The following is a 25,123-nucleotide window of genomic DNA, read 5'->3' on the forward strand; positions in this document are numbered from 1 at the left end:
ATCCTACTCATTTGGTACAGTCGGAGCCTAGCCCTCAGTAAGAGTCCAACAGTAACCCAAATAAGATCCATTTCTAACCAAAATCTGTTTAGCTTGATCATCTGTCTTAATCAAGCCCTGCTCCCAACGACATTTGAATGATTTCAAAAATGTAATTCATTCATAGACACATAAAAATTTGACATTAGATACAAATTAATATTACATAGGCTCTTAAATGTTCACAAAATGTAAAATTGATTTGAACAAAGAAAGGTAGCATGACCAGAATAAGAACATAACCTTCCAAGTTTATTGCTCTGAGGGAAGGTATACAACCTATTTTTTTGTTGTTGTTTCTCTTTCTTTTTTAAAAGCATATTACTTTCTAGGCATACTTTATGTTTCGGGTTCAATTGTAAAGACCTCAAAAACTAGTACTATAGATCTTTTTCTTTTCCATATTCCTTTGAATCCTTAAAGTTGGTTATTATCTTCATTTCAAAAAAACATTCCAGGTACTTAAAAGTAAAAGTAAATTATAACTATAAATAATTTCAATAGAGAAGTTTTTCAAACCCAAGATACCGCTCATATAAGTATGGTTTTAATAAGGTGTACTATTTGAATGCAAGCTGAGTACAGTATAACATTTGGAATCAATGTGTCTTTTCCTTACTAAAGCCCTAATCTATTTCTACAACTCTCAGCCAAAAGATTTTTAATCTCCCTACATATATTATCCTCTAATATAAAAAATACTTTAACTTCCTTAATAAAAAAAGATATAATCTTACTTTATAGTCCCCTAAATATATCTATTAATTTTTAAACATTAAGGATGATTCCAGAACTAAACATTGTCACCACAGTGAGAATTTTAGTGGAAGTTAGTTGGGCATCAGTCAGCTTGTTGTCTTTGTAGTATTTGTATAATAAATAGTTAACCACTTTTTTCTTTTGTATTTTAACAGAATGCCTGGTACCCAGTAAAGAAAGTTAAGAACCTGTTAAGAACTGCAGTGAAGATTTTGTTCTTTACAGATTGCAGCAAGTCTGAGTTGAGGAAGTTCTGACAGATGCAAAATGTACACCTGTTGCAGGTGCACATACAGCGTAACCGGGCATGGCTGCGAAAACACACAGAAGGACAGGAGTTGAGTTCTTACTTACAAATATGGCACAAGTCAGAGTGTGCCAACGTAAAAAAAAAAGATTTAGGCATAAGCAACACTAAGGAAAAGGACAGTGTGGGGCATGCTAAAGTTGTGCAGAATTCCACATTTACCAAAAATATAATAAACATCAATAGCTCCCTCCTCCCTCCCTATAGAAAATCTAAGGAAAATTAGCTAACACTTTTGCTTTTTTGGAGGGGGGACAGAATTATTAGTACAAGGGTTTTAGTGGAATAAATATGCACAGCAATAGATGGCACCCTCATCTAAATTAATAAAAGAAAAACTGAGTAAGCCACAGCACCCACCAAAAGGTCAGAGTTCGCTAGCATTTAAATAACCATCCCCTCCTCCTCCCTCAGTATATACACATGCCTGAAAACCAGGAAGGAGAAGAGTGACAAATACACAAAAGAGTCAAAAGACGAGTATGTTCAACCCTGAGGAGATATGAACAACATCGTCTTTAATTCATCAAGCACCATGGCTCCCAAAGGAAATCAAAGTGCTTCATAAATTTCTACTTGAACCCAAAATACAGGGTTAATTTCATCTGCTACCAAAACACACCAGCTAAGTATGATAATATGAAACTCTGGGTGAGGGTGTAAAAATCAACAATGGATCCAATTGATATTAGATATGAAATTTAGGGAGGCTTTCTGACTCCTTTCTGGTTGAGTGAGTTGCACTAGTTGGTACAGGCACGTGGGGCAGCCCATTTCACCTCCACTCTAACAACCAAAGTAGGGGGTCTCCAATGACTGCTCAGTGGTCAGAGCCACTCAGACATACAAGGCCATCACACCACCCCTGGAGAGGTACTGGCGCAGAACCCACTCAGAAGAGCGCCACCTGAAGAATCAATTACATCACTTCCTGTAACACCTGAACATTTTTTTAGAGGCTTCTCAGTCAATGGACTGGCCCCATCTGACTTGGCTTAGCTTGTGAGATCTGATGAGACCACAGCACACGGTGGCATGGTTGTGGAGATTAGCAGCATCCCAATAATGCCTAATTCCCAACATGAAGAAAAACAAGAATTAATTTTTTAAAAGACTCTTACAGGCTCAAGACATTCCATTTTAAAATCTGACTTATGATGAACGTATCACTGCTACTAAGTCACTGCCAGCTGTCATACTGGAATCCATCTGTTATTTTATAAGTTGAATCTGACTCTTCAACATATACAGGCTCCACCCCCCAAAAAGGAGGGATGCAAAGTGTGCTTAGCAACAGGGAGATGCTTCATGAGAAGTAGTTTCCGATTAGCCGTATAAACAAGTGTCCATGTATGTACATTTATCATATACACACACACACACACACACACACACATATTGCAGTAAAATTTTAAAGATGCAGATCTAAAAACATAGTTGCAGTTATTTACAAGATTAAGACAGTGCATTTACATAGTAAAAAAAAAAAAAAGACACCATAGTATACAGTTAGGCAGTAAGCCTAACCAAGCAGTGCGTTTCTGGATAATTACTGAATGTGAATTATGGAGAAAAAGATTTGGTCATCTATAAGAAAATGTCAACAAAATGCCATAGAAGCCATAAAGAAAAAGTAACTTACAAAGCAGTTTTTAGAAAGACCCAGATTTTTCTCAAATTCTCTATTCTATCAGTGTTGCCCATGTCTCGGGAGAGTCTGTCTCTGTAATGATCCTCTCTGTAGATAACATACACGAAAGTTTTAAAGCAAAGGTAAACATAAAAAATAAGGTTTTGCTTATCTAACAGTAATAGGAAGGAATGACTTCTCTTCCAATACAAATAGAATTTCAAAGGTTTGCTGCATTTTTTTTAAAGTACTAGTTAATGGAACAGCAATAAAATTAACTCTGATTTGAAAAATCCGTGCAAATTAACAACCTTTTGAAAAACCTTGGCTTGTAGCAATTTTTGAGTATTACTCTATGTTATACTGTACTTTTCATAAGAAGAAAAATAATTTAGAGAATAACATAATAATAAATAGAATAAACTGTAAAGTCCTGAGAAACGCACTGCCTGAAAAACTATCTTGTCACAAAACAGAATTTATACAAACACCGTACTTGAGGAGAATGCCATTAAGAAGCATGCAATTTTAAGGCAGTTAGTAAACTACGAAGATGACCACAGTTATGTGCTTGTGCATATGCATGTACAGATATACAATAAATGTACATAAAATTTGTGGCTCATAACACAACGTAAAACATTTATATAGAAGGAATTCCAATTACAATTACTTTTTATAGCACTAAAAAAAGACATTATATCCTGAACTCAAACATACCCATAATTTAAACATAAATTCATAAAAGATTTTAGAATCCTTCACATACTCAAGGTCAATTAATCAGCAGAAAAAATATAAAAGTTAACTTTTTGTTCATATGGAAATGCCTTATTAGCATGATGTCAATTCCATTTTATTGAGTTTATTTATTCCATATATTTATTAAATAAATTCCATTTTATTGGGCTGAGTTTTATTGTACTATCCTATTAAGATAGTTACAGCCTGCTCAAATATAGTCAAATATTATCAGAAGCACCATTGATATAATTTTCTTCTGGTACCCAAACCAAACCTGCTTTTACTCAAACTTGTCCCTTCTCATTACAAAGTCTCTTTCTGTTGCTGAACAACTTCTATGTGACAGAGATTCCACCCTCATGGCTAATAAAGGCGTGCAATGTTACCACGAACCATGCAACACGAAAATCATGGCAGAGCAAGTACTTACGGGTACATGGCCATTGTTGTCAATTTAACAAAGATATCTTTACTGGGTGCATCAGCAGTATTGCAAGTGAAGGCTTGTGGTGGAGGCATTTTGTGTTTCCTGCAGAAATCAGTAGGTGAAATGCTATATTCTTGTTTGACTTCATGCAGGTCTGACTTTGCAGCTACGATTAAGCAAGGTATTCTGCTGTCCATAAAGTGTTGCTACAGAATAAAAAGTGAAATCAAAATCTGATGACAAGTTCAAAAATTACTAAATTTAACTAAATGGGCACTAAAATTTTTCTCTACATAGGCAAAGAAAGCATCAACAGTTTCAGGGAGAAAGTAAACTAAGAGGCAAAGACTGGCAGTTGTCTAGGTCAGTAGCATAATAAGACCGGGGCCACTTTTCTAATGCTGGTAACAATATAAACCTATAACAATTCTTCAAATTCACTACAATTTGAAAAAAAAAAATTTTTTTTCAAAAAGAAACAATACTTTGAAATAAAAAGAAATCTACCTAAATTCTCTCTCCTAAAGCATACTATTTTCATTTTTTGATATTACCTCTAGTCCTTAAGCACATGCATATATATATATGTTTACATAGTTGTAGTCATGCTGGACATAACCATTTAAAAATATAATACTGAATTTTCCATGTTTTCAGAATTCAAAACCATTACTTTTAATGGCTACATCAATTTCATAGGATCATTTTATCTCAATTTGGTAAACTATCCTCCTATTGTTAGACATTTGGATTATTTCCAGGTTTTTGTTATTAAAAACAATGCTAGAGTAAATTTCTTCGTACATACAGTTTTTTACTCTTATTGAATCTTGTTGATAATCTCAAAGTAACTGATAACTTATCAAGCCTCTGGTTTATCCCCTTGCTCTATTATTATTCTTGGTATAACGGGCAACATATAATCCATGTGCATTCCTAAGACCTTCCATTAATGCAGAGGTTCTTAACCAGGAATGCACATCAGAGTCACATGTGGAAAAAAGTACTTTTAAAAATACAGATGTCTGCGACTCTACCACCTCAGAATGAAACCAGAACCTTTAGGGATAGGACACAAATGTATGTATTTTTGAAAAGCTCCACAAATAATTTTCTTATTTCCCTGGTTAGAAAACACCACATTACAATTCCATTAAACTCCTTATAAAGTTAAACTTGGTTTTAGACCAAAAGAGCAACAAACCTTAAAAATCCTGGCACAGTATTCAAAGGATTTAGGGTTACTGACATCATATACCAGGCACACAACATCACAAAGGATCTCAGCCTCAGTCAGAAATTCCGATTCTGAGATATCATGCAACTTGTAAAAAGAAAAAGAAACATAAGTATCATACCACTGATGTAAAATTAAAGTCATGATGTTTTATTATTTGCTTAACTTGACTTCCTAATTTAAAAATACTAGTTAAGCATAAATTTTCAGACTATTTTTGGAAGTAAGACATATAGATAAACAAGTAGCTTCTGATTTTTGAAGATGACAAACGGTGATTAAGGTCCTACAGAAACTAACATTTAGTGAGTGACTAAAGTGTGCTAGGCAGGCCCTTTACATGCGTTCTCTACATACTATAGATAAGAAAACAGGCTAAAGAGATTAGGTCAACTGCCAAAGATAGCACAACTAACTAGTCATCAGACCAAAAATTGAACTCAGATATGATTCCCAAGTCTTTTTTCTTTCTACCACACCACCTTTCCTCCCCACCAATCAAAAACAAAAAGCAAAGGACGGTACATTAAGGTTATTTGGTTCTACTTCACTACCTACTCTTTTTCAATGTTTATTATAAAATATCTAAACATCCCATCTGTGATAGGATAATGATCCAACAAGCATAAAATTCAGTATTGAGCTATATAAGATAGTGCTTCTTTGTTGAGGAGAAGAAAGGGGAAGTGTAAAGTCAGAGGTGACTCAATATATTCCAAATAAAACACTATTAGAGCATGGATATTCAGAGACATGAAAGACATCAATTTGCAATCAATGGTTTTAACAATAAAACTGGAAAGTTAACGATCAGCAAGATTTACTGAGTACCCAATATAAAGAATTATACTTAGGGGAAGAATGAGAGATAAACAGGTTTAACAAGAAACTGACAAAGAACTTTTATCATAAAGAAAAAAAAAAGGGAATGAACTTTCTTTAGTACTTATTATTTGTCGGGAGCTTCTCATATTAGTTAACTTAATAAGAAACTCAGGCTCAGAGAGAATAAGCAATTTGCCTGAGGTCACACAGCTGATCAGTGGTGGACCAGCATTCAAACCAAAATCAGACTGGATCCAAAAAGAACATAAAACCTCTTTCTACTATTTCATATTATCTTTTCAGTCATACCATTCTTTCAATCATTTTTTAGGCTACCACACTTGTTAACTACACTCCTCCCTGCTAAATAGATACAACCTGATTCAGATTACAGATTAAACTACCCCACACCTGCACAAAGGTCTTCAAACTAATTTCTAGTCAATAGAGGACATAATTTTTAAAAATAAAAGTGGAAGAAAGAGCAAAGAGGATTTAATTTTTTTTTTTTTTTTTAACTTTCTTACAGTGGTATAACATACAATTAAGCACACAGATAGATGAATTTTTACTTATATCTACACCCATGTAATCACCACATGGATCAAGGGGATTAAAATTAATTCTAATGAATAAACCAGGTAAAAAAATAAATCACAAAAAAACCATTAAATTAAATCCAATTATGTTTTCAAAGAGTCATTTAAAATGTACCCAATAATTAATAATCTTTATATACCAGAAAACTTCTTACCAACAAGTATTTCTCTTGTCCATATACATAAACAGTGTTAATTGCATAGTATGATTTATGGTCATCACGAATCTTCTTCTGCCTCTGAAAACAACCAAAAACATCTCAGTATTTATAGTAAGAAATTACAGGAACTAGTTTTCATCAACACATGCGCTCTGCATGTATGTGTGGGTGTGTTACCAAAAAAAGGATATTCTTCTCTACACTATGTATTATTTATCAATACAAATGGGATATTGATTTTGTTTCTTAGTTCTTAAGGTCTAAAATAAAAGATGCATTTGTTCTGCATAAAGGGAAAGCAGTAGCTGAAAAGGAAGTAAACTATAGCACTGAAAGTTTATTCCAGAGCCACCTGCTGGCAATTCTCATTACACTATAATTTGGCCTGCTATTTCATCTAGAAATATGTCAATCTCCTTACTCAAGGCAGTAGTCAGAATTAGGTATCAGTATTCGGTTTAAAATAATCACTGTACATTTACTTCATGCCAAGCACTGTGTTTGATGCTTTCATATGTGTATTTATTTAATCTCCATCAAAAAGCTGGTTAAAAAAAAAAAGACAAATGATAGCTAACATCAATGAAGCAAAGATAAAGCTAGTTCAATGAGATTATTGTTACACTTTAGTTGTACCTTACTATTATACATAGGTCACTCAGTTCTACTAATCATCTAAAAAGGTAAATGGTTATGAAAAAATTATGTAAACTCGTGACTATAAAAATCTGTTGAGTAAAGTTCTATTTCTTGAGAACTCTCACCATTAAGTTTCTTCCAAGAAGAGCCTGAAGAACTCCACTTTTCCCACAGTTTTTCATCCCAATTACATTACATCTGAACACATTTCTTTGAGTCTGTTTTTTCTGAAGGTCTATCTTTTTATCTCTTGTTACTAAAAAGAAAAAAAAAAGCTAATTATGTACCGCTTAGACTCACTGAGCCTTCATTTCACATTCTGCAAAATAGGGTATTGCTATTTATCATTTTTACAATCAATAAACATACTGTACAGTAGTCAAGCTGTATGTGAAATAAAGTACAAAATATAATACAGAAGGGCCCCACTTAGTGAAAAAGATGCATTTCTGAAAGTCGGCTGTAAAGTAAACTTCTAGTAACCAAATGATATTTATTTCATCATAAAATAAGTAGTACGTTTACATAACAAAATGGTATCTCAAAAAATGAATGAAAATTACAATGAATATAGCCAATACTATATCCCATCTTTTTTTCTGTTATAAATTATTGTCATAACAAATTATAAACTAAAAGATGCTATCTCAAAACTGCACTCTCTTGGATCTATAAATGGAAAGAGTATGCACGCTAGGGTTAACTGGCCTTTGCAAGGTAAATCTGTAAAAGAGGCAGCCCTGAAAACGATGTTGTATCAGCAGAGCAATGAGGTATCTCTTCTTGAGGTAAAGAGACCTCCTTAAACTATACCCAAAGATTCAACTACAAGAAAGCTCACCAAGAGGCACTATTTATAGCAAAAAAACCTGAAAGTGATAAAAAACAGATAATAATTATGGGGTAGTTAAGTTATAGAATATCCATATGATGATATATTATCTAATATTAAAGATATATAAAAGTATACTTATTGATAATAGAAATATGGCCACAATATTTTGTTGAGTGAAAGAACCTCATGCTGGCTAATTAGTTCCTTAGTCTTTGGTGCTGCATTAAATACTGTCTAACTGGTTAAGTACTTTGAAGGGTACTTGCTGTCAATTTCACAAAGGCTGTCTTCTTGTAATGGGGCTTCCTGTAAGATATGGCATTTTTCCCCACAAATTAGGATATAAGAACTTCTTGAAACGATCAGTTCCCTAATTTGTTATTTCATATTATATCTATGAGTTTTCTTTAAGTGGAGCACATTGCCTGGCAAGAATGCCTGGTTAACATTACAAGATCTGTGAAAGATTTTTTAATGTGGAAAAAGGTTCTAAAACTGAGAGATGTACAATCAGTTGAATATCAGGATCATGTGTTAGTAGGCATTGTTTTTAATGTTTAAAGAAAATTAAAACACAAGATAGACTGGTAAATACTTTTCATGCCCATAGCCCTCCCTGATTTTCATCAATGAAGTACCCTCAGGGGGAGACTACAGGTAAAACCTCTACTCTTTCCTTTTTGATAAACAATCAAAAAGCAACTTACCTCAAAAGTGATTACCAAATCAAGGGTAAACAAATAGAGTATAGACATGGAAGACTAATGAAGATGCATTTATTTTCACTCTTTTTACATATGAAACTGGAATCTTAAAAAAATTTTTTTTCTAATTAAATAGCATTCAGATACTTACCTGTGATGGCTGAAGCTTGAGACTCTTGCTCAGTCAATATTGAATAGCCTAGATAACCCAAATACTCCAGGCACCGCTGCACATCTAAATAGGTCGTGAGCCTAGGAAAGGGAAGAGTTTAAAGTGTGAAAAGTTCCTAAATGAATATTTATTAAAAAAAAAAAATTTACAACAGCTCAAATAATTTTACCACCAGACCCAGATAATTTTTGTCAGACTGCTTTAATTTCCCATGTGCCCAACCATGGCTTTTCCTACAGTGACATTCTTAGGGCAGAGATGAAAGGGACAAGAATGCAAGATGGGGGGTAGAGGGGACTCCTGTATCTATTCCACCTGCCCAGAGAGAGCAAGGCCACACAGATGAGCAGTGAGCAGCTGGTAAGATCTAGAGCAGGGATATTTTATATTATTTGCTTCCCAAGTTACATATTGTACTGCAAATACTAGCTAGTTAAGGACTTAATGATAATTAAATCTGAAAAGGTTTGCAAAAGGTGCAAAAAATAACTGAAAGGCTGAAAGGCACTTGAAAATAGTTAGTCTTTCGTATGATTTGAAAAAAGAACAGACCCTGGTGTTGGGAAAGTTATTCTCGCCAAGGCTAAAGTACTTATGTCATTATGCACAACCCGAGAATTTTCTTAGCACCCTAGACAACAGGTCAACAAGACTGTAGACACCCTCACTAAGTCTAAGAGTTCACTGAAAACAAACAACAACAAAAAAACCCTCAAAGTAAGAATTCAGTGTCAAGTAAAATATGCTCTCCCCATATTCTGAAAATACAAGATTTGTACAATGACAATGATGTTTCCAATTCCCTTAATCAAAAGTATTAAAACACACTGTAAATCAACTATACTCCAATAAAAAATTTTTTAAGCATTAAAATTTACTTCCTTTTTTTTTTTTTTTTTAATAAATTTATTTATTTATTTATTTTTGGCTGTGTTGGGTCTCCATTTCTGTGCGAGGGCTTTCTCCGGTTCTGGCGAGCGGGGGCCACTCCTCATCGCGGTGCGCGGGCCTCTCACGGCCGCGGCCTCTCCCATTGCGGAGCACAGGCTCCAGACGCGCAGGCTCAGTAGTTGTGGCTCACGGGCCCAGTTGCTCCGCGGCATGTGGGACCCTCCCAGACCAGGGCTCGAGCCCGTGTCCCCTGCATTGGCAGGCAGACTCTCAACCACTGCGCCACCAGGGAAGCCCCTACTTCCATTTTTATATGACTTATTACTGTTTCCCTGTACCTCATCCAGAAGCAAACACATCCCTTCCTGATAAATTTATAGAACATCTATAGTTCATCTTAGAGATAGCAGCAGCACTATAAATCCTGCTCACAGGCAGCTATCATTGAAGCATTTCACAAGATCTGACAAATATACAAAATGATGAATGTAATGCACCATAATTTCAAACTAGCTGTAACTCTAGAGGAAAGAAGTGAGCTTTATACTCACGTCCACTGGGAAAGGAATCCCTGGTAGGTTATCCAGCCTTTTTCATTCGTACAAACTGTGTTATTCACATCTGGCCCCCAAGGTATGTAAGGGAAAACTTTAAACAAGTCTTTAAGCTCATCAGGTGACAAAGCACAGTCTCTATCCTGAAGATACACAAGGAAGCATACATAACATTTAGATATCTAAGAGGATAATTCCCAAATGCAAGAGCCCCCTAATCAAGCAAAGCTATGTTTCTAAAAACTAACAAATGAAGAGAAATTTTACATTTTATCAAGAAAACTCCTTACACATATATAAGGAAACCTATGCTAGGGTCTATCAGAAACTAGACTTTTTCATCTTGAGAAAATAATAAAGTAAATAATATGAGAAAGTATCTTTGCTAGTTTAAGAAAGTTTGGGTAATTTTTGGCTATGTGACAGGAATACCCAATAGCTCAGGGAACAGAGTTACATCATTCACAGGAAAATATTTTATCATATATCATGGAAAACTGCAGCTAAATGCTTACCAAATCATGCTTGTCAAAAGTACTTTGGAGAAACAAATATGCGTGATGATTTAATTCAGTAGTGCAATCAGGAGGTATTTTTAGCCTGTTGATGAAAAAAAAAAGTAAAATAAATCATTAACCAAATATTAAAATTTAATTGGAGAAATGAACATGAAATTGCAACAAGTCTTTTTGTAGGATGACAGCATTTACAGAACATGTTTTCTGTAGCCATTTAGACTTCCCCAGGGAAAGTCACTGCAGTGGTATGGCAATTCTCAGAAGAGTCATAATAGTGCTCATTCCAAGGTGACAGTTTTCTTAACTATCTGAAGGGCAGGTTGTATTAAAAAGTTTACAGACCATACTGATTAAACTGTAATGGGTTGTTCTTCCTACAAATCAATTATAAGTCAAAATTATGAGCTTTAAACAATGTCAACATTGTAATGAGTTGAAAATGATGTGAAGAGATGTTATTTCTGCCTGATTTGACCTTTGACACACCCTAAATTCGAGTCAATAAACATTTATCAAATGCACGGAGGTACTGGGGACATAAAAACAAGACAGGCTCCCTACCTCTAAGGAACCACATTCAAGCTGGAGACAGACCACAAGTAGATAACCTCACTATCTCAACAGAACGAGGCAACTGTTGAGTATGGGTAAACTACAGATGCTAGGGGAACCCTTGTAAAAGGGAACACCTTGGCCTGGGGATGGGAAGGTGTCAGCACTGCTGAGAGACACTGTCACCTGTATTGAGACTTGAAGGATAACAGACATGAATTAGGTTGGGGGGAGAGGGAGGAAGAGAGTAAAAATACCACGGGCAAAAGCCTGGAGTGGGAAACAATATCTGATTGGTAGACCAGAAATAGTTTAGTATTTACTTCTAGAATGAAGGCAGGGTGTGAGCCAGAGTGAGCAGATCATGAATGACCTCCTACACCAGGTTAAGAAGCTTAGGATTTATCCTGTCTTGAAGGGAAAGTGACATGGCAAAATCCATGTTGTATATCTACTAATCTAGCAGCAGTGTGAAGGACAGGGGCAGAGATTTTAATAAGAAGACTCAAGGGGTGACTTTGAAGGGGCTATTTAACAGATAATTAAAGGTAGAGCGCAGAAAGAAATTAAAAGAGATCTTAGTGTAAGTCACAAAGCCATAAAAGATGGAGTTTCCTTATTGTCATACTTTAGAAAGCAATAAGCAACCTCCCGTAGAATTTATCTACCCACATAAATGGCACAGAAAAGAAAACTTGATAAAAAAGTCCTGGGACAAATGCATTCATTCAATATATATTTATTGAAAAACCTGGGAAATTACTTGAGCCAAGATTTAATAACTTTGACAAGGGAAGTTTTAACTTAGAACTGATTAATGGACCAGGAATCCAACTAGAAATTTTGCTTCCTTAATGATGGGGAAGGAAAAACAACAACAAAGTTTTTCTGAACCCTTACACGGAGAGCTAGGAGTGCTATGCTAAAATTAAAAAGGAGAACATGAAGATAATGTGCTACTGAAAAAGCGAAGAAAAAAGGCGAAAGGCTCAAAGGCCAGATCTTGGGAAGTCACTTCCCTGAAAAGCCTACTTCCCTTGGGTATGGGAGAGGCATCCTATAGCAAGGCAGTCTCCTATTTCAGGGTGATGCTGGGTTCATCATTAAACATACAGAACTTAAACATATCACTATCTAAAGAAAAATAACCACAAAGAGACTGGTCGTTTAGGAAGAATACTTATTTTATCCTGAGCTGAAAACAGGCTATAAAACTTAGGGAAGAGAAGGACTAAAGAAAAGAAAAATGCTAACCAATATATTTCTGATCCCTTGACTCTAAAAACAAGTTCGTCTAGCATCTTTTATCTCCTTCCTCAATAAAATGAATAAAAAAAGATACTTGTATTCTTCATTAGAAGAAGAGGAAGAGTTTGAGCCATGCTATAAATCAGTGGCTCTCAACTGGGGATGATTTCACTCCTGAGGGGACATTTTTGGCTGTCACGACTGGGGGAAGAGGTGCTACCAGCATCTAAGGAGGTGCTAATAAACATCCTATAACTCGTAGAACAGGCTCTACAATAAAGAATTATCTAGTCCAAAATGTCAGTAGTGCCGAGTTTGAGAAACCCTGCTATAAATGGCTCTATAAATCTATAAATTGTTCCTGAGTAGCTCAGAGCCTACCTACCAACGTGCTAAATAAAACTTTAAAATACTGGCAAGTGAAATCAATTAGAAGCCAAAGGTACATACAAGGGAAATAAATATTCAGGTGTCAAATCCAGATCGTCATCATAACCAAATCGTCGAAGCACAGTCCAAGTAGTTTCATGTCTCCCTCTCTGAATAAAAAGTGTGTGTAAAAAAAGAAAACCTGAAATAAAATAAATTAGTAAATATAGCTGATGTGAAAATGGGTACAGAGTCACATGGGAGAAAAGCATGTAACACATAATGGCAAGAGCTAGACTACTGAACATATGTGTACTAGTCTTGCATATGGAAGGTCAAACCAAAACAAAGTTCACAAGTGTCTCAAAGAGTTGATTTCAGAATCATTTCACAGATACACCCAAGTCAGCAAGAGATGGCGCTACATGAAAGGGCCAAAAACATATCCCAAGGAATATACTGACATTCACATGGTTATATGATAAAAACAAATGAAATCATTTTAATTTTAAGATAAATTTGTTTCTGAAATCTCTTACCCGCAGATGGACCTCTGCACTCCTGAGAGCCAATCAATTTCCCTACCTCTAATTTATACTCACAGTAAAGATAATTATCCCCACCAACACCTGCCTCTTCCAACTCTTAAACATCCAGGTTAGATTTTAGGTATAATAGTAAATACAAACATTTCCCTAAATATAGATAATACTATAAAGACTTCTGCCTTCTGCCAAATTTTGAAAATATTAAATTCAAAAGGGGGAAAAAGCACCATTCACCCACCTTTCAGTGTCAATCCACTATCAGCCACACCATCACTTATATGTTTTCTGACTACATTTTTGACATCTTCCAGAGCTTGAGGAGCTAATGGAGTGTTGAAACAAATTCTCTAGCAAAAAACATAAAAATAAAGTTAAAAACAAATCAGCATTAAAACCACAAATAATACAAATATTAATCCACAAAGCAACAGTAAATCAAAGAGTTGCACCCAAAGGAAACAAATTCTGAATTAGCAGAGCCTCTACTTTGTATTAAGTAAAACATGTCATACTTAGGACATGTTTTCCCTACTCTCCCCATCATGTTCCTAAAACACAGAGCTTTTTGTGTAGCTATGTTATACAAAACCGAGAAAGAAAAATAATTCAGAGTTCAGACTTCAAGTCATCTTTAATACACCCACTGTACATCATGAAATGACACTCTCAGAGTCCCCTCAATTCCTAAGCATAAGAGAGTTTTATCCCCTAGGTAAAAATTAAATAGCCTGATGTGAAAGAGAGTTTTTACATGAAAGAGATGCATGTTTATCAAAATACCATTGTTCAAGCCAATAAATTTTTTCTCTTCTCAGCAAAAAAAGACCAAGATACACAAATATCTGAAATAAAAGAAGGCTACCTGAAAGAAGTTGAGTTCAGCATCATTGAGAGTACCATCATTATCTTGATCAGATATTTTAAATATACGAGTAAGGGCTTTTATACAGGCTGGTTTCATCTATAAATCATTGAGAAAAGAAACAATCGTTTTAATGTAAATAGCTCGGATTTTAAAATATGATTTTCATAAATATGCTGAGAAGAATTCTGAATGTTTTCACTGTCAAATACATAACATCAAATACAACCAACATGAAAAATGAACTAAAGCAAAGCCATTTCCTTTTATACCCAAACCACTTTAAGTAAATGAGGCAATATTTACTTGGACCGATATCTGGAATAGTTAAACTCTCCCTTCGTGACCACACACCCTCTGAAGATGGGCAAAAGAGAAATTCATCTTTAAGGAAGATTCATTCTTCCAGTCATATAAAGAACAAATGCCCTCTCTCATTCCATAAAGAATTTGAGCTGACATAAAACTATAGTAAAGGCTTTTCCCCCCCAACTTCTCTGATTTTTGACCTTCTAGCAGCAAAATGGGACTAAATGTTTTGGTCTGTCACTTGTGTGTGTGTATATATCAAAGCTGGGATATAAAATGTACTGATTCGCAAGCAGGTGACAAAATAGCACTGGTTGATAAGTGTACAAGTCTTTTACTAACTTCCTATTATGAGATAAGAATTACATTTAAAAAAACATTTTTGACTCTACAACTTTTATAAGAAAAGCTGCTGGAAATGTACTTTGACAACTTTTATTTTAGGATTTATAATGGATAGAACAAATATTTGACTATTTAAAAATAAGCCCCACATGCTTCTAAGCTGTATAACTGCTATAGGAAAATCACTGTCAACAATTTTGAGAAAATAAAACTTTCAGGAAGATTTCTGAACACGGTGTGAACATGGAGGGAGATATCTTATGGACATCTGAATAAGAGAAATGAGGTGGAAAGGGGAGGAAATGTGTACTTGTTAGCTTACTAACTTCAGTGATATGGCTCTCCAGAGCAAACAGTAATGATGAGTTTTGATCACACTAACATGTCAAACTCAAGTGCATAAAATAAGTTCTTTTAAAAATAGGAAGGAAGTATAGCTGATTCACTTTGTTACAAAGTGGAAACTAACACACCATTGTAAAGCAAATATACTCTAATAAAGGTGTTAAAAAAAAAAAAAGAGGGCTTCCCTGGTGGCGCAGTGGTTGAGAATCTGCCTGCCAATGCAGGGGACACGGGTTCGAGCCCTGGTCTGGGAAGATCCCACATGCCGCGGAGCAACTAGGCCCGTGAGCCACAACTACTGAGCCTGCACGTCTGGAGCCTGTGCTCCGCAACAAGAGAGGCCACGATGGTGAGAGGCCCGCGCATCGCGATGAAGAGTGGCCCCCGCTTGCCGCAACTGGAGAAAGCCCTCACACAGAAACAAAGACCCAACACAGCCAAAAATAAATAAATAAATAAATAATTAAAAAAAAAAAAAAAAAGATAGCCACCAGAGTCACGATGCAAAAAAAAAAAAAAATGAAGGAACAGTTATCTTCTTTTGGTTTAAATAGGGGCTCTAGGAGAGCAACTTGATATAATGATAAAAAGGTAAAATCTAAGACATAAAGAGATTAGAAAGAACTGAGAAAAAGAAGTCAAACATTTAGGGAGCACTGGTCAGGGCTTTCTTCATAACAGAACGTTAAATGGACTATAACCTATCACATTCATGGATAATTTTTTAAGCAAAAATAAGATATTGCTTCTATAAATGTGATCCTAATATTAGATATTCAAGATTAATAAAGATCACATTATATTTTATTTACTCTTCTTTTAAAAATCTGTTACATAATAATCTAAACGTTTCAAAAAGTAGCAAAGCTAGAATGGTGCAGAAAACAGACTCTAAAACTAACTTTTTATTTGCAAGTGGTTTTTCCTTGTATCATAAAATGCTACATTAAAAAAAGTAATTGAAGAAAAACAGTGATGCATTTTTCATTAAAGCTTGAAATGCATCAGGAGCAAAAGTGCTCTAAGGTACTAGCTCAATACGATATTTAAATATTAACCTCTTAAAATATAACACCAAAAAATGACTACTTTTTAAAAGTATTAAAAATTATACTTTAATAAAACTAAAATATTTTGGCAGTAATAAAATAAACTCATTTTGCATATAAAGTAATCTAAACCCTCACACAGATCTTTTTCATTATTAGGTAAGCAGAGGACTCCACGGGTCATACAGAGTCCGTCATCACTGGAAACATATTTCGAATTCAGGCTTTAATTTAGAATATAATCTTTCTGATGATCCTACCTCAAATCTGTGTTAAAAGCTTATTAATGTTGTCTAAATAAAAGATTCTAAGCTTAGACTCAAGGCTTGTACTTGTATAAATCAAGGCATATAGTCTCTAAAAGTTACAGATTTTGCCTTAGGCAGGTCCACCTAAGAAATGACTAACAGATGGTAGTAGGTGTTTTACAGGGAAGGGAGGATTAGCAGATTAGCAGAACTAATAATAGGCCTAAGAAAAAAGTAGCAATTAGAGAATCGAGAACAAACTAACAGTGGGGATTTAATGTACTGCTAGGCTAAGCTCAGAAGTAAATCTCTACAGTATGAGACTGTTTCCCAAATTTTCTTGATCATAAGATATAGCACCTGGCTGAATCAGAATGGAATCTGTATTTTTAACAAGTACACCTAGTGACTATTAGGAGGTGAATTTGGGAAATACTGAATTAAGAGCAAGTTAGAAATAAACACTCCAATTAAGGAACAGTAAACCAGGATTAAGGAAGAGTAAATCAGGGTCAGATTAAGGGATAACTCAGATTAATATTTATACCAGGGGTCAGCACTTTTTTGGTAAAGAGCTACATAGCAAATACTTTAGGTTTTGGGGGTCAACAGGCAAAATCAAGGATATCATGTTGGTACTTACATAGCAAGAGATAATCAAATTTCCACAAAGTTTTTATTAATGAAATTAAAAATACAGTAGTAACTGAGTATACATTTACTATACAGGTCTACTAATGAGAAGGATGGAATTCCTCGTAGAGGGATAACATTTGGCTTCATTAGGGTTCAAAGTTAATGTTCCCTATCTTGTAATAACTTATAAGGGAATATAATCTGCAAAAAAACCCACAAAAACAAAAAACAAATCACTACGCTATACACCCGAAACTAACACAATATTGTAAATCAACTATACTTAAACTAAAAAAAAAAGTCAGCATTCCCTATCATGAAAATCAATTCCAAGTGTTCAGCTGTTAATGCTGATCTGTAATGAGATTTTACATATTTCATCTTTGAAAATGTCTTTTTACACAGATACACACTGCCAATAGTGACACATATCTGTAAACATATAACTTTAATTGAGCACATTCATCACTTGGAAGGCATTTACAGAATCATATTTGATTTTTTTTTTGCTACTGCCTGTTAACACATCATTACACTGCAGATTGATCAGTTCCAACTGAAGGATGGGTGGAAGCTCCTCAACTGCACGGTCAAATGGATTAGGAAATAAGGAAATTTCTTTTGCACATGCATTTAGGTCCAAAAACACCAATGCTGAAATTAGAGCTCAGAATATATATCTGTTTTGCCATCTGAAAACCCACTTTTTTTCTTTTCTTGTTTTGGCATGATAGGTATATACTGATAATAAAAAAATAAAATGCTGCAGTACAGTGGTACACATGGTACATGAAACGCTGCCGCATTTGAACCGTGTCAGTCCAGTTAGCAGTGCACTGAGCAGCAGTGTGATGACAGTTACCACATATAAGCTCTGTTGCAACTATGCAACTCTGCCTTTGTAACAGGAAAGTACAGACAAACATAAAGGAATGAAGGTGGTTGTGTTGCAATAAAACTTATTTATCAATGGTGAAATCTGAATGTCATATAATTTTCCCATATCTCAAAATATTATTCCTTTTGATTTTCTCCCCAATCATTAAAAAATGTAAAATGTATCTTAGCTCATAGGCTGTATAAAAACAGGTGGCAGGCCAAATTTGGCCTGTGGGTCAGTTCTCCAACCACTCACCGATACTATAAACTTTTCCTGAAAAAAATGTTTTCAGGAAACTTTTTTTCCCCCAGCAAACTTTTATTTCTTAAAAACTCAAAAACAACAACAAAAGAAACAAATAACTCCATTAAGAAATGGGCAAAATACTCAAATAGACCTTTCTCCAAAGAAGATATACAAATGGCCAATAAGCACATGAAAAGATGTCCAACATCATTAGCCATCAAAGAAATGCAGTTCAAACAACAATGAGATACCACTCACATCTACCAGGATAGCTATAAACAAACAAACAGAGGTGGGGGCTGGGGAATAACAAGTGTTGGCAAAGATGTGGAGAAATTGGGACTTTCATATAGTTTAGTGTTTCCTCAGTAAGTAAAACATAAAATTACCAAATGACCTAGCAATTCCACTGCTAAATAGACACTCAAAACAGGGGTTCAAACTTATGTGCGAATGTTCTTAGCAGCTCTATTTAGAACAGCCAAAAAGTGGAAGCAACCCGAATATCCAACAACAGATGAATGGATAAACAGAATGTGGTATATCCATAAAATGAAGTATCATTTGACCATAAAAAGGAATGAAGTACTAATAACGCTACAACATGGATGGATGTAACTTGAAAACGTTACACTAAGTGAAAGAAGTCAGACACAGGGACTTCCCTGGTGGCGCAGTAGTTAAGAATCTGCCTGCCAATGCAGGGGACACGGGTTCAAGCCCTGGTCTGGGAAGATCCCACATGCCACAGAGCAACTAAGCCCATGCACCACAACTACTGAGCCTGTGTGCCACAACTACTGAAGCCCGCATGCCTAGAGCCCGTGCTCCGCAACAAGAGAAGGCACCGCCATGAGAAGCCCATGCACCACAACAAAGAGTAACCCCCATTCGCCACAACTAGAGAAAGCCATGCGCAGCAACAAAAACCCAACGCAGCCAAAAATTAATTAATTAATTTTAAAAAATAAATAGGCACAAGACTCTTAGATAGCCTCATCCACCAGAGGGCAGACAGCAGAAGCAAGAAGGACTACAATTCTGCAGCCTGTGGAACAAAAACCACATTCACAGAAAGACAGACAAAATGAAAAGGCAGAGGACTTTGTACCAGATGAAGGAACAAGATAAAACCCCAGAAAAACAACTAAATGAAGTGGAGATAGGCAACCTTCCGGAAAAAGAATTCAGAATAATGATAGTGAAGATGATCCAAGACCTCGGAAAAAGAATTGGAGGCAAAGATCGAGAAGATGCAAGAAATGTTTAACAAAGACTGGGAAGAATTAAAGAACAAACACTTAGAAGAATTAAAGAATGAACAAACAGAGATGAACAATACAATAACTGAAATGAAAAATACACTAGAAGGAATCAATAGCAGAATAACTGAGGCAGAAGAATGGATAAGTGACCTGGAAGACAGAATGGTGGAATTCACTGCCGTGGAACAGAACAAAGAAAAAAGAATGAAAAGAAATGAAGACAGCCTAAGAGACTTCTGGGACAACATGAAACACAGCAACATCTGCATTATAGGGGTCCCAGAAGGAGAAGAGAGAGAGAAAGGACCCGAGAAAATATTTGAAGAGATTATAGTCAAAAACTTCCCTAACATGGGAAAGGAAATAGCCACCCAAGTCTAGGAAGCGCAGAGAGTCCCATACAGAATAAACCCAAGGAGAAACACGCCGAGACACATAGTAATCAAATTGACAAAAATTAAAGACAAAGAAAAATTATTGAAAGCAACAAGGGAAAAATGACAAATAACATACAAGGGAACTCCCATAAGGTTAACAGCTGATTTCTCAGCAGAAACTCTACAAGCCAGAAGGGAGTGACATGATATATTTAAAGTGATGAAAGGGAAGAACCTACAACCAAGATTACTCTACCCAGCAAGGATCTCGTTCAGATTCGATGGAGAAATCAAAAGCTTTACAGACAAGCAAAAGCTAAGAGAATTCAGCACCACCAAACCAGCTCTGCAACAAATGTTAAAGGAACTTCTCTGGCCAGAAACACAAGAGAAGAAAAGGACCTACAAAAACAAACCCATAACAATTACGAAAATGGTAATAGGAACATACATATTGATAATTACCTTAAACGTGACTGGATTAAATGCTCCAAACAAAATCACAGGCTTGCTGAATGGATACAAAAACAAGACCCATATATATGCTGTCTACAAGAGACCCACTTCAGACCCAGGGACACATACAGACTGAAAGTGAGGGGATGGAAAAAGATATTCCATGCAAATGGAAATCAAAAGAAAGCTGGAGTAGCAAAACTCATATCAGATAAAACAGACTTTAAAATAAAAAATGCTATAAGAGACAAGGAAGGACACTACATAATGATCAACGGATCAATCCAAGAAGAAGATATAACAATTATAAATATATATGCACCCAACATAGGAGCACCTCAATACATAAGGCAACTGCTAACAGCTGTAGAAGAGGAAATCGACACTAACACAATAACAGTGGAGACTTTAAACCTCACTTACACCAATGGACAGATCATCCAGACAGAAAATTAATAAGGAAACACAAGCTTTAAGTGACACAATAGACCAGATAGATTTAATTGATATTTATAGGGCATTCCATCCAAAAACTGCAGATTACACTTTCTTTTCAAGTGCACACGGAACATTCTCCAGGATAGATCACATCTTGGGTCACAAATCAAGCCGTGGTAAATTTAAGAAAATTGAAATCATATCAAGCGTCTTTTCTGACCAGAACGCTATGAGATTAGAAATCAATTGCAGGGAATAGGGCTTCCCTGGTGGCGCAGTGGTTGAGAATCTGCCTGCTAATGCAGGGGACACGGGTTCGAGCCCTGGTCTGGGAAGATCCCACATGCCGCGGAGCAACTAGGCCCGTGAGCCACAACTACTGAGCCTGCGCGTGTGGAGCCTGTGCTCCGCAACAAGAGAGGCCGCGATAGTGAGAGGCCCGCGCACTGCGATGAAGAGTGGCCCCCACTTGCCGCAACTAGAGAAAGCCCTCGCACAGAAACGAAGACCCAACACAGCCAAAAATAAAAATAATAAAATAAATAAATTAAAAAAAAAAAAAGATATCAATTGCAGGGAATAAAACGTAAAAAACACAAACACATGGAGGCTAAACAATACGTTACTAAACAACCAAGAGATCACTGAAGAAATCAAAGAGGAAATCAAAAATTACCTAGAGACAAATGACAATGAAAACATGACGATCCAAAACCTATGGGATGCAGCAAAAGCAGTTCTAAGAGAGAAGTTTATAGCAATACAAGCCTACCTCAAGAAACAAGAAAAATCTCAAATAAACAATCTAAACTTACACCTAAAGGAACTAGAGAAAGAACAAACAAAACCCCAAGTTAATAGAAGGAAAGAAATCATAGAGATCAGAGCAGAAATAAATGAAATACAAACAAAGAAAACAATAGCAAAGATCAATAAAACTAAAAGATGGTTCTTTGAGAAGATAAACAAAATGGTAAACCTTTAGCCAGACTCATCAAGAAAAAGAGGGAGAGGACTCAAATCAATAAAATTAGAAATGAAAAAGGAGAAGTTACAACGGACACCACAGAAATACAAAGCAGCATAAGAGACTACTACAAGCAACTCTATGCCAATAAAATGGACAACCTGGAAGAAATGGACTAATTCTTAGAAAGGTATAACCTTCCAAGACTGAACCAGGAAGAAATAGAAAATATGAACAGACCAATCACAAGTAATGAAATTGAAACTGTGATTAAAAATCTTCCAACAAACAAAAGTCCAGGACCAGGTGGCTTCACAGGTGAATTCTATCAAACATTTAGAGAAGAGCTAACACCCATCCTTCTCAAACTCTTCCAAAAAATTACAGAGGAAGGAACACTCCAAAACTCATTCTATAAGGCCACCATCACCCTGATACCAAAACCAGACAAAGATACTACAAAAAAAGAAAATTACAGACCAATATCACTGATGAATATAGATGCAAAAATCCTCAACAAAATACTAGCAAACAGAATCCAACAACACATTAAAAGGATCATACACCATGATCAAGTGGGATTTATCCCAGGGATGCAAGGATTCTTCAATTTACGCAAATCAATCAATGTGATACACCATATTAACAAATTGAAGAAGAAAAACCATATGATCATCTCAATAGATGCAGAAAAAGCTTTTGACAAAATTCAACACCCATTTATGATAAAAACTCTCCAAAAAGTGGGCACAGAGGGAACCTACCTCAACATAATAAAGGCCATATACGACAAACACACAGCAAACATCATTCTCAATGGTGAAAAACTGAAAGCATTTCCTCTAAGATCAGGAACAAAACGAGGATGTCCACTTTCGCCACTATTATTCAACATAGTTTTGGAAGTCCTAGCCACGGCAATCAGAGAAGAAAAAGAAATACAAGGAATACAAACTGGAAAAGAAGAAGTAAAACTGTCACTGTTTGCAGATAACATAATACTATACATAGAGAATCCTAAAGATGCCACCAGAAAACTATTAGAACTAATCAATGAATCTGGTAAAGTTGCAGGATACAAAATTAATGCACAGAAATCTCTTGCATTCCTATACACTAACAATGAAAGATCAGAAAAAGAAATTAAGGAAACAGTCCCATTCACCAATGCAACAAAAAGAATAAAATACCTAGGAATAAACCTACCTAAGGAGGTAAAAGACCTGTATGCAGAAAACTATAAGACACTGATGAAAGAAATCAAAGATGACACAAACAGATGGAGAGATATACCATGTTCTTGGATTGGAAGAATCAATACTGTGAAATTACTATACCACTCAAAGCAATCTACAGATTCAATGCAATCACTATCAAATTACCAGTGGCATTTTCTACAGAACTAGAACAAAAAATATTAAAATTTGTATGGAGACACAAAAGACCCCGAATAGCCAAAGCAGCCTTGAGGGAAAAAAACGGAGCTGGAGGAAACAGACTCCTGGACTTCAGACTATACTACAAAGCTACAGTAATCAAGACAATAGGGTACTGGCACAAAAACAGAAATATAGATCAATGGAACAGGATAGAAAGCCCAGAGATAAACCCACGCACCTATGGTCAACTAATCTATGACAAAGGAGGCAAAGATATACAATGGAGAAAAGACAGTCTCTTCAATAAGTGGTGCTGGGAAAACTGGACAGCTACATGTAAAAGAATGAAATTAGAACACTCCCTAACACCATATACAAAAATAAACTCAAAATGGATTAAAGACCTAAATGTAAGGCCAGACACTATAAAACTCTTGGAGGAAAACATAGGGTGAACACTCTTTGACATAAATCACAGCAAGATCTTTTTTGATCCACCTCCTAGAGTAATGGAAATAAAATAAAAAATAAACAAATGGGACCTAATGAAACTTAAAAGCTTTTGCACAGCAAAGGAAACTACAAACAAGACAAAAAGACAACCCTCAGAATGGGAGAAAATATTTGCAAACAAATCAACAGACAAAGGATTAATCTCCAAAATATATAAACAGCTCATGCAGCTCAATATTAAAAAAACAAACAACCCAATCCAAAAATGGGCAGAAGACCTAAATAGACATTTCTCCAAAGAAGACATACAGATGGCCAAGAAGCACATGAAAAGCTGCTCAACATTACTAATTACTAGAGAAATGCAAATCAAAACTACCATGAGGTATCACCTCACACCAGTTAGAATGGGCATCATCATAAAATATACAAACAACAAATGCTGGAGAGGGTGTGGAGAAAAGGGAACCCTCTTGCACTGTTGGTGGGAAGGTAAATTGATACAGCCACTATGGAGAACAGTATGGAGGTTCCTTAAAAAACTAAAAATAGAATTACCATAGGACCCAGCAATCCCACTACTGGGCATATACCCAGAGAAAACCGTAATTCAAAAAGACACATGCACCCCAATGTTCATTGCAGCACTATTTACAATAGCCAGGTCATGGAAGCAACCTAAATGCCCATTGACAGACGAATGGATACAGATGATGTGGTACATATGTACAATGGAATATTACTCAGCCATAAAAAGAAATGAAATTGGGTCATTTGCAGAGACGTGGATGGATCCAGAGACTGTCATACAGAGTGAAGTCAGTCAGAAAGAGAAAAACAAATATCGCATATTAACGCATACATGTGGAACCTAGAAAAATGGTACAGATGAACCGGTTTGCAGGGCAGAAATAGAGACACAGATGTAGAGAACAAACGTATGGACACCAAGGGGGGCAGTGGGGGTGTGGGTGGGGGTGTGGGTGGGATGAACTGGGAGATTGGGATTGACATGTATACACTGATGTGTATAAAATGGATGACTAATAAGAACCTGCTGTATAAAAAATAAATTAAATAAAATTCAAAAATAAATAAATAAATAAGTAA

At 35.7% G+C, this 25,123-nt stretch overlaps 1 protein-coding gene across 19 annotated transcripts in view; it reads right to left on the reverse strand.

Moving 5' to 3' along the window:
• RHOT1 (ras homolog family member T1) overlaps nt 1-25,123 on the reverse strand; it is a 91,150-nt gene that overhangs the window by 41,352 nt on the left and 24,675 nt on the right. For 8 of the 19 annotated variants that reach the window (XM_082370884.1, XM_082370881.1, XM_082370876.1 and 5 more), the window contains 12 exons: nt 14,621-14,719; nt 13,997-14,105; nt 13,292-13,412; nt 11,039-11,123; nt 10,521-10,666; nt 9,058-9,158; nt 7,493-7,623; nt 6,723-6,806; nt 5,111-5,230; nt 3,910-4,112; nt 2,748-2,843; nt 987-1,109 (listed from right to left, as the gene is read on the reverse strand). In XM_082370884.1, coding sequence (XP_082227010.1) covers nt 987-1,109; nt 2,748-2,843; nt 3,910-4,112; nt 5,111-5,230; nt 6,723-6,806; nt 7,493-7,623; nt 9,058-9,158; nt 10,521-10,666; nt 11,039-11,123; nt 13,292-13,412; nt 13,997-14,105; nt 14,621-14,719 — 1,418 coding nt within the window. The remainder of the gene's footprint in view (nt 1-986; nt 1,110-2,747; nt 2,844-3,909; nt 4,113-5,110; nt 5,231-6,722; nt 6,807-7,492; nt 7,624-9,057; nt 9,159-10,520; nt 10,667-11,038; nt 11,124-13,291; nt 13,413-13,996; nt 14,106-14,620; nt 14,720-25,123) is intronic. The other 11 variants (XR_014238198.1, XR_014238199.1, XR_014238200.1 and 8 more) reach the window with 3 other exon arrangements.

The sequence above is a fragment of the Balaenoptera borealis genome (assembly GCF_965194805.1).
Source record: "Balaenoptera borealis genome assembly, chromosome: 20".
Classification (NCBI taxonomy): Eukaryota; Metazoa; Chordata; class Mammalia; order Artiodactyla; family Balaenopteridae; genus Balaenoptera; species Balaenoptera borealis.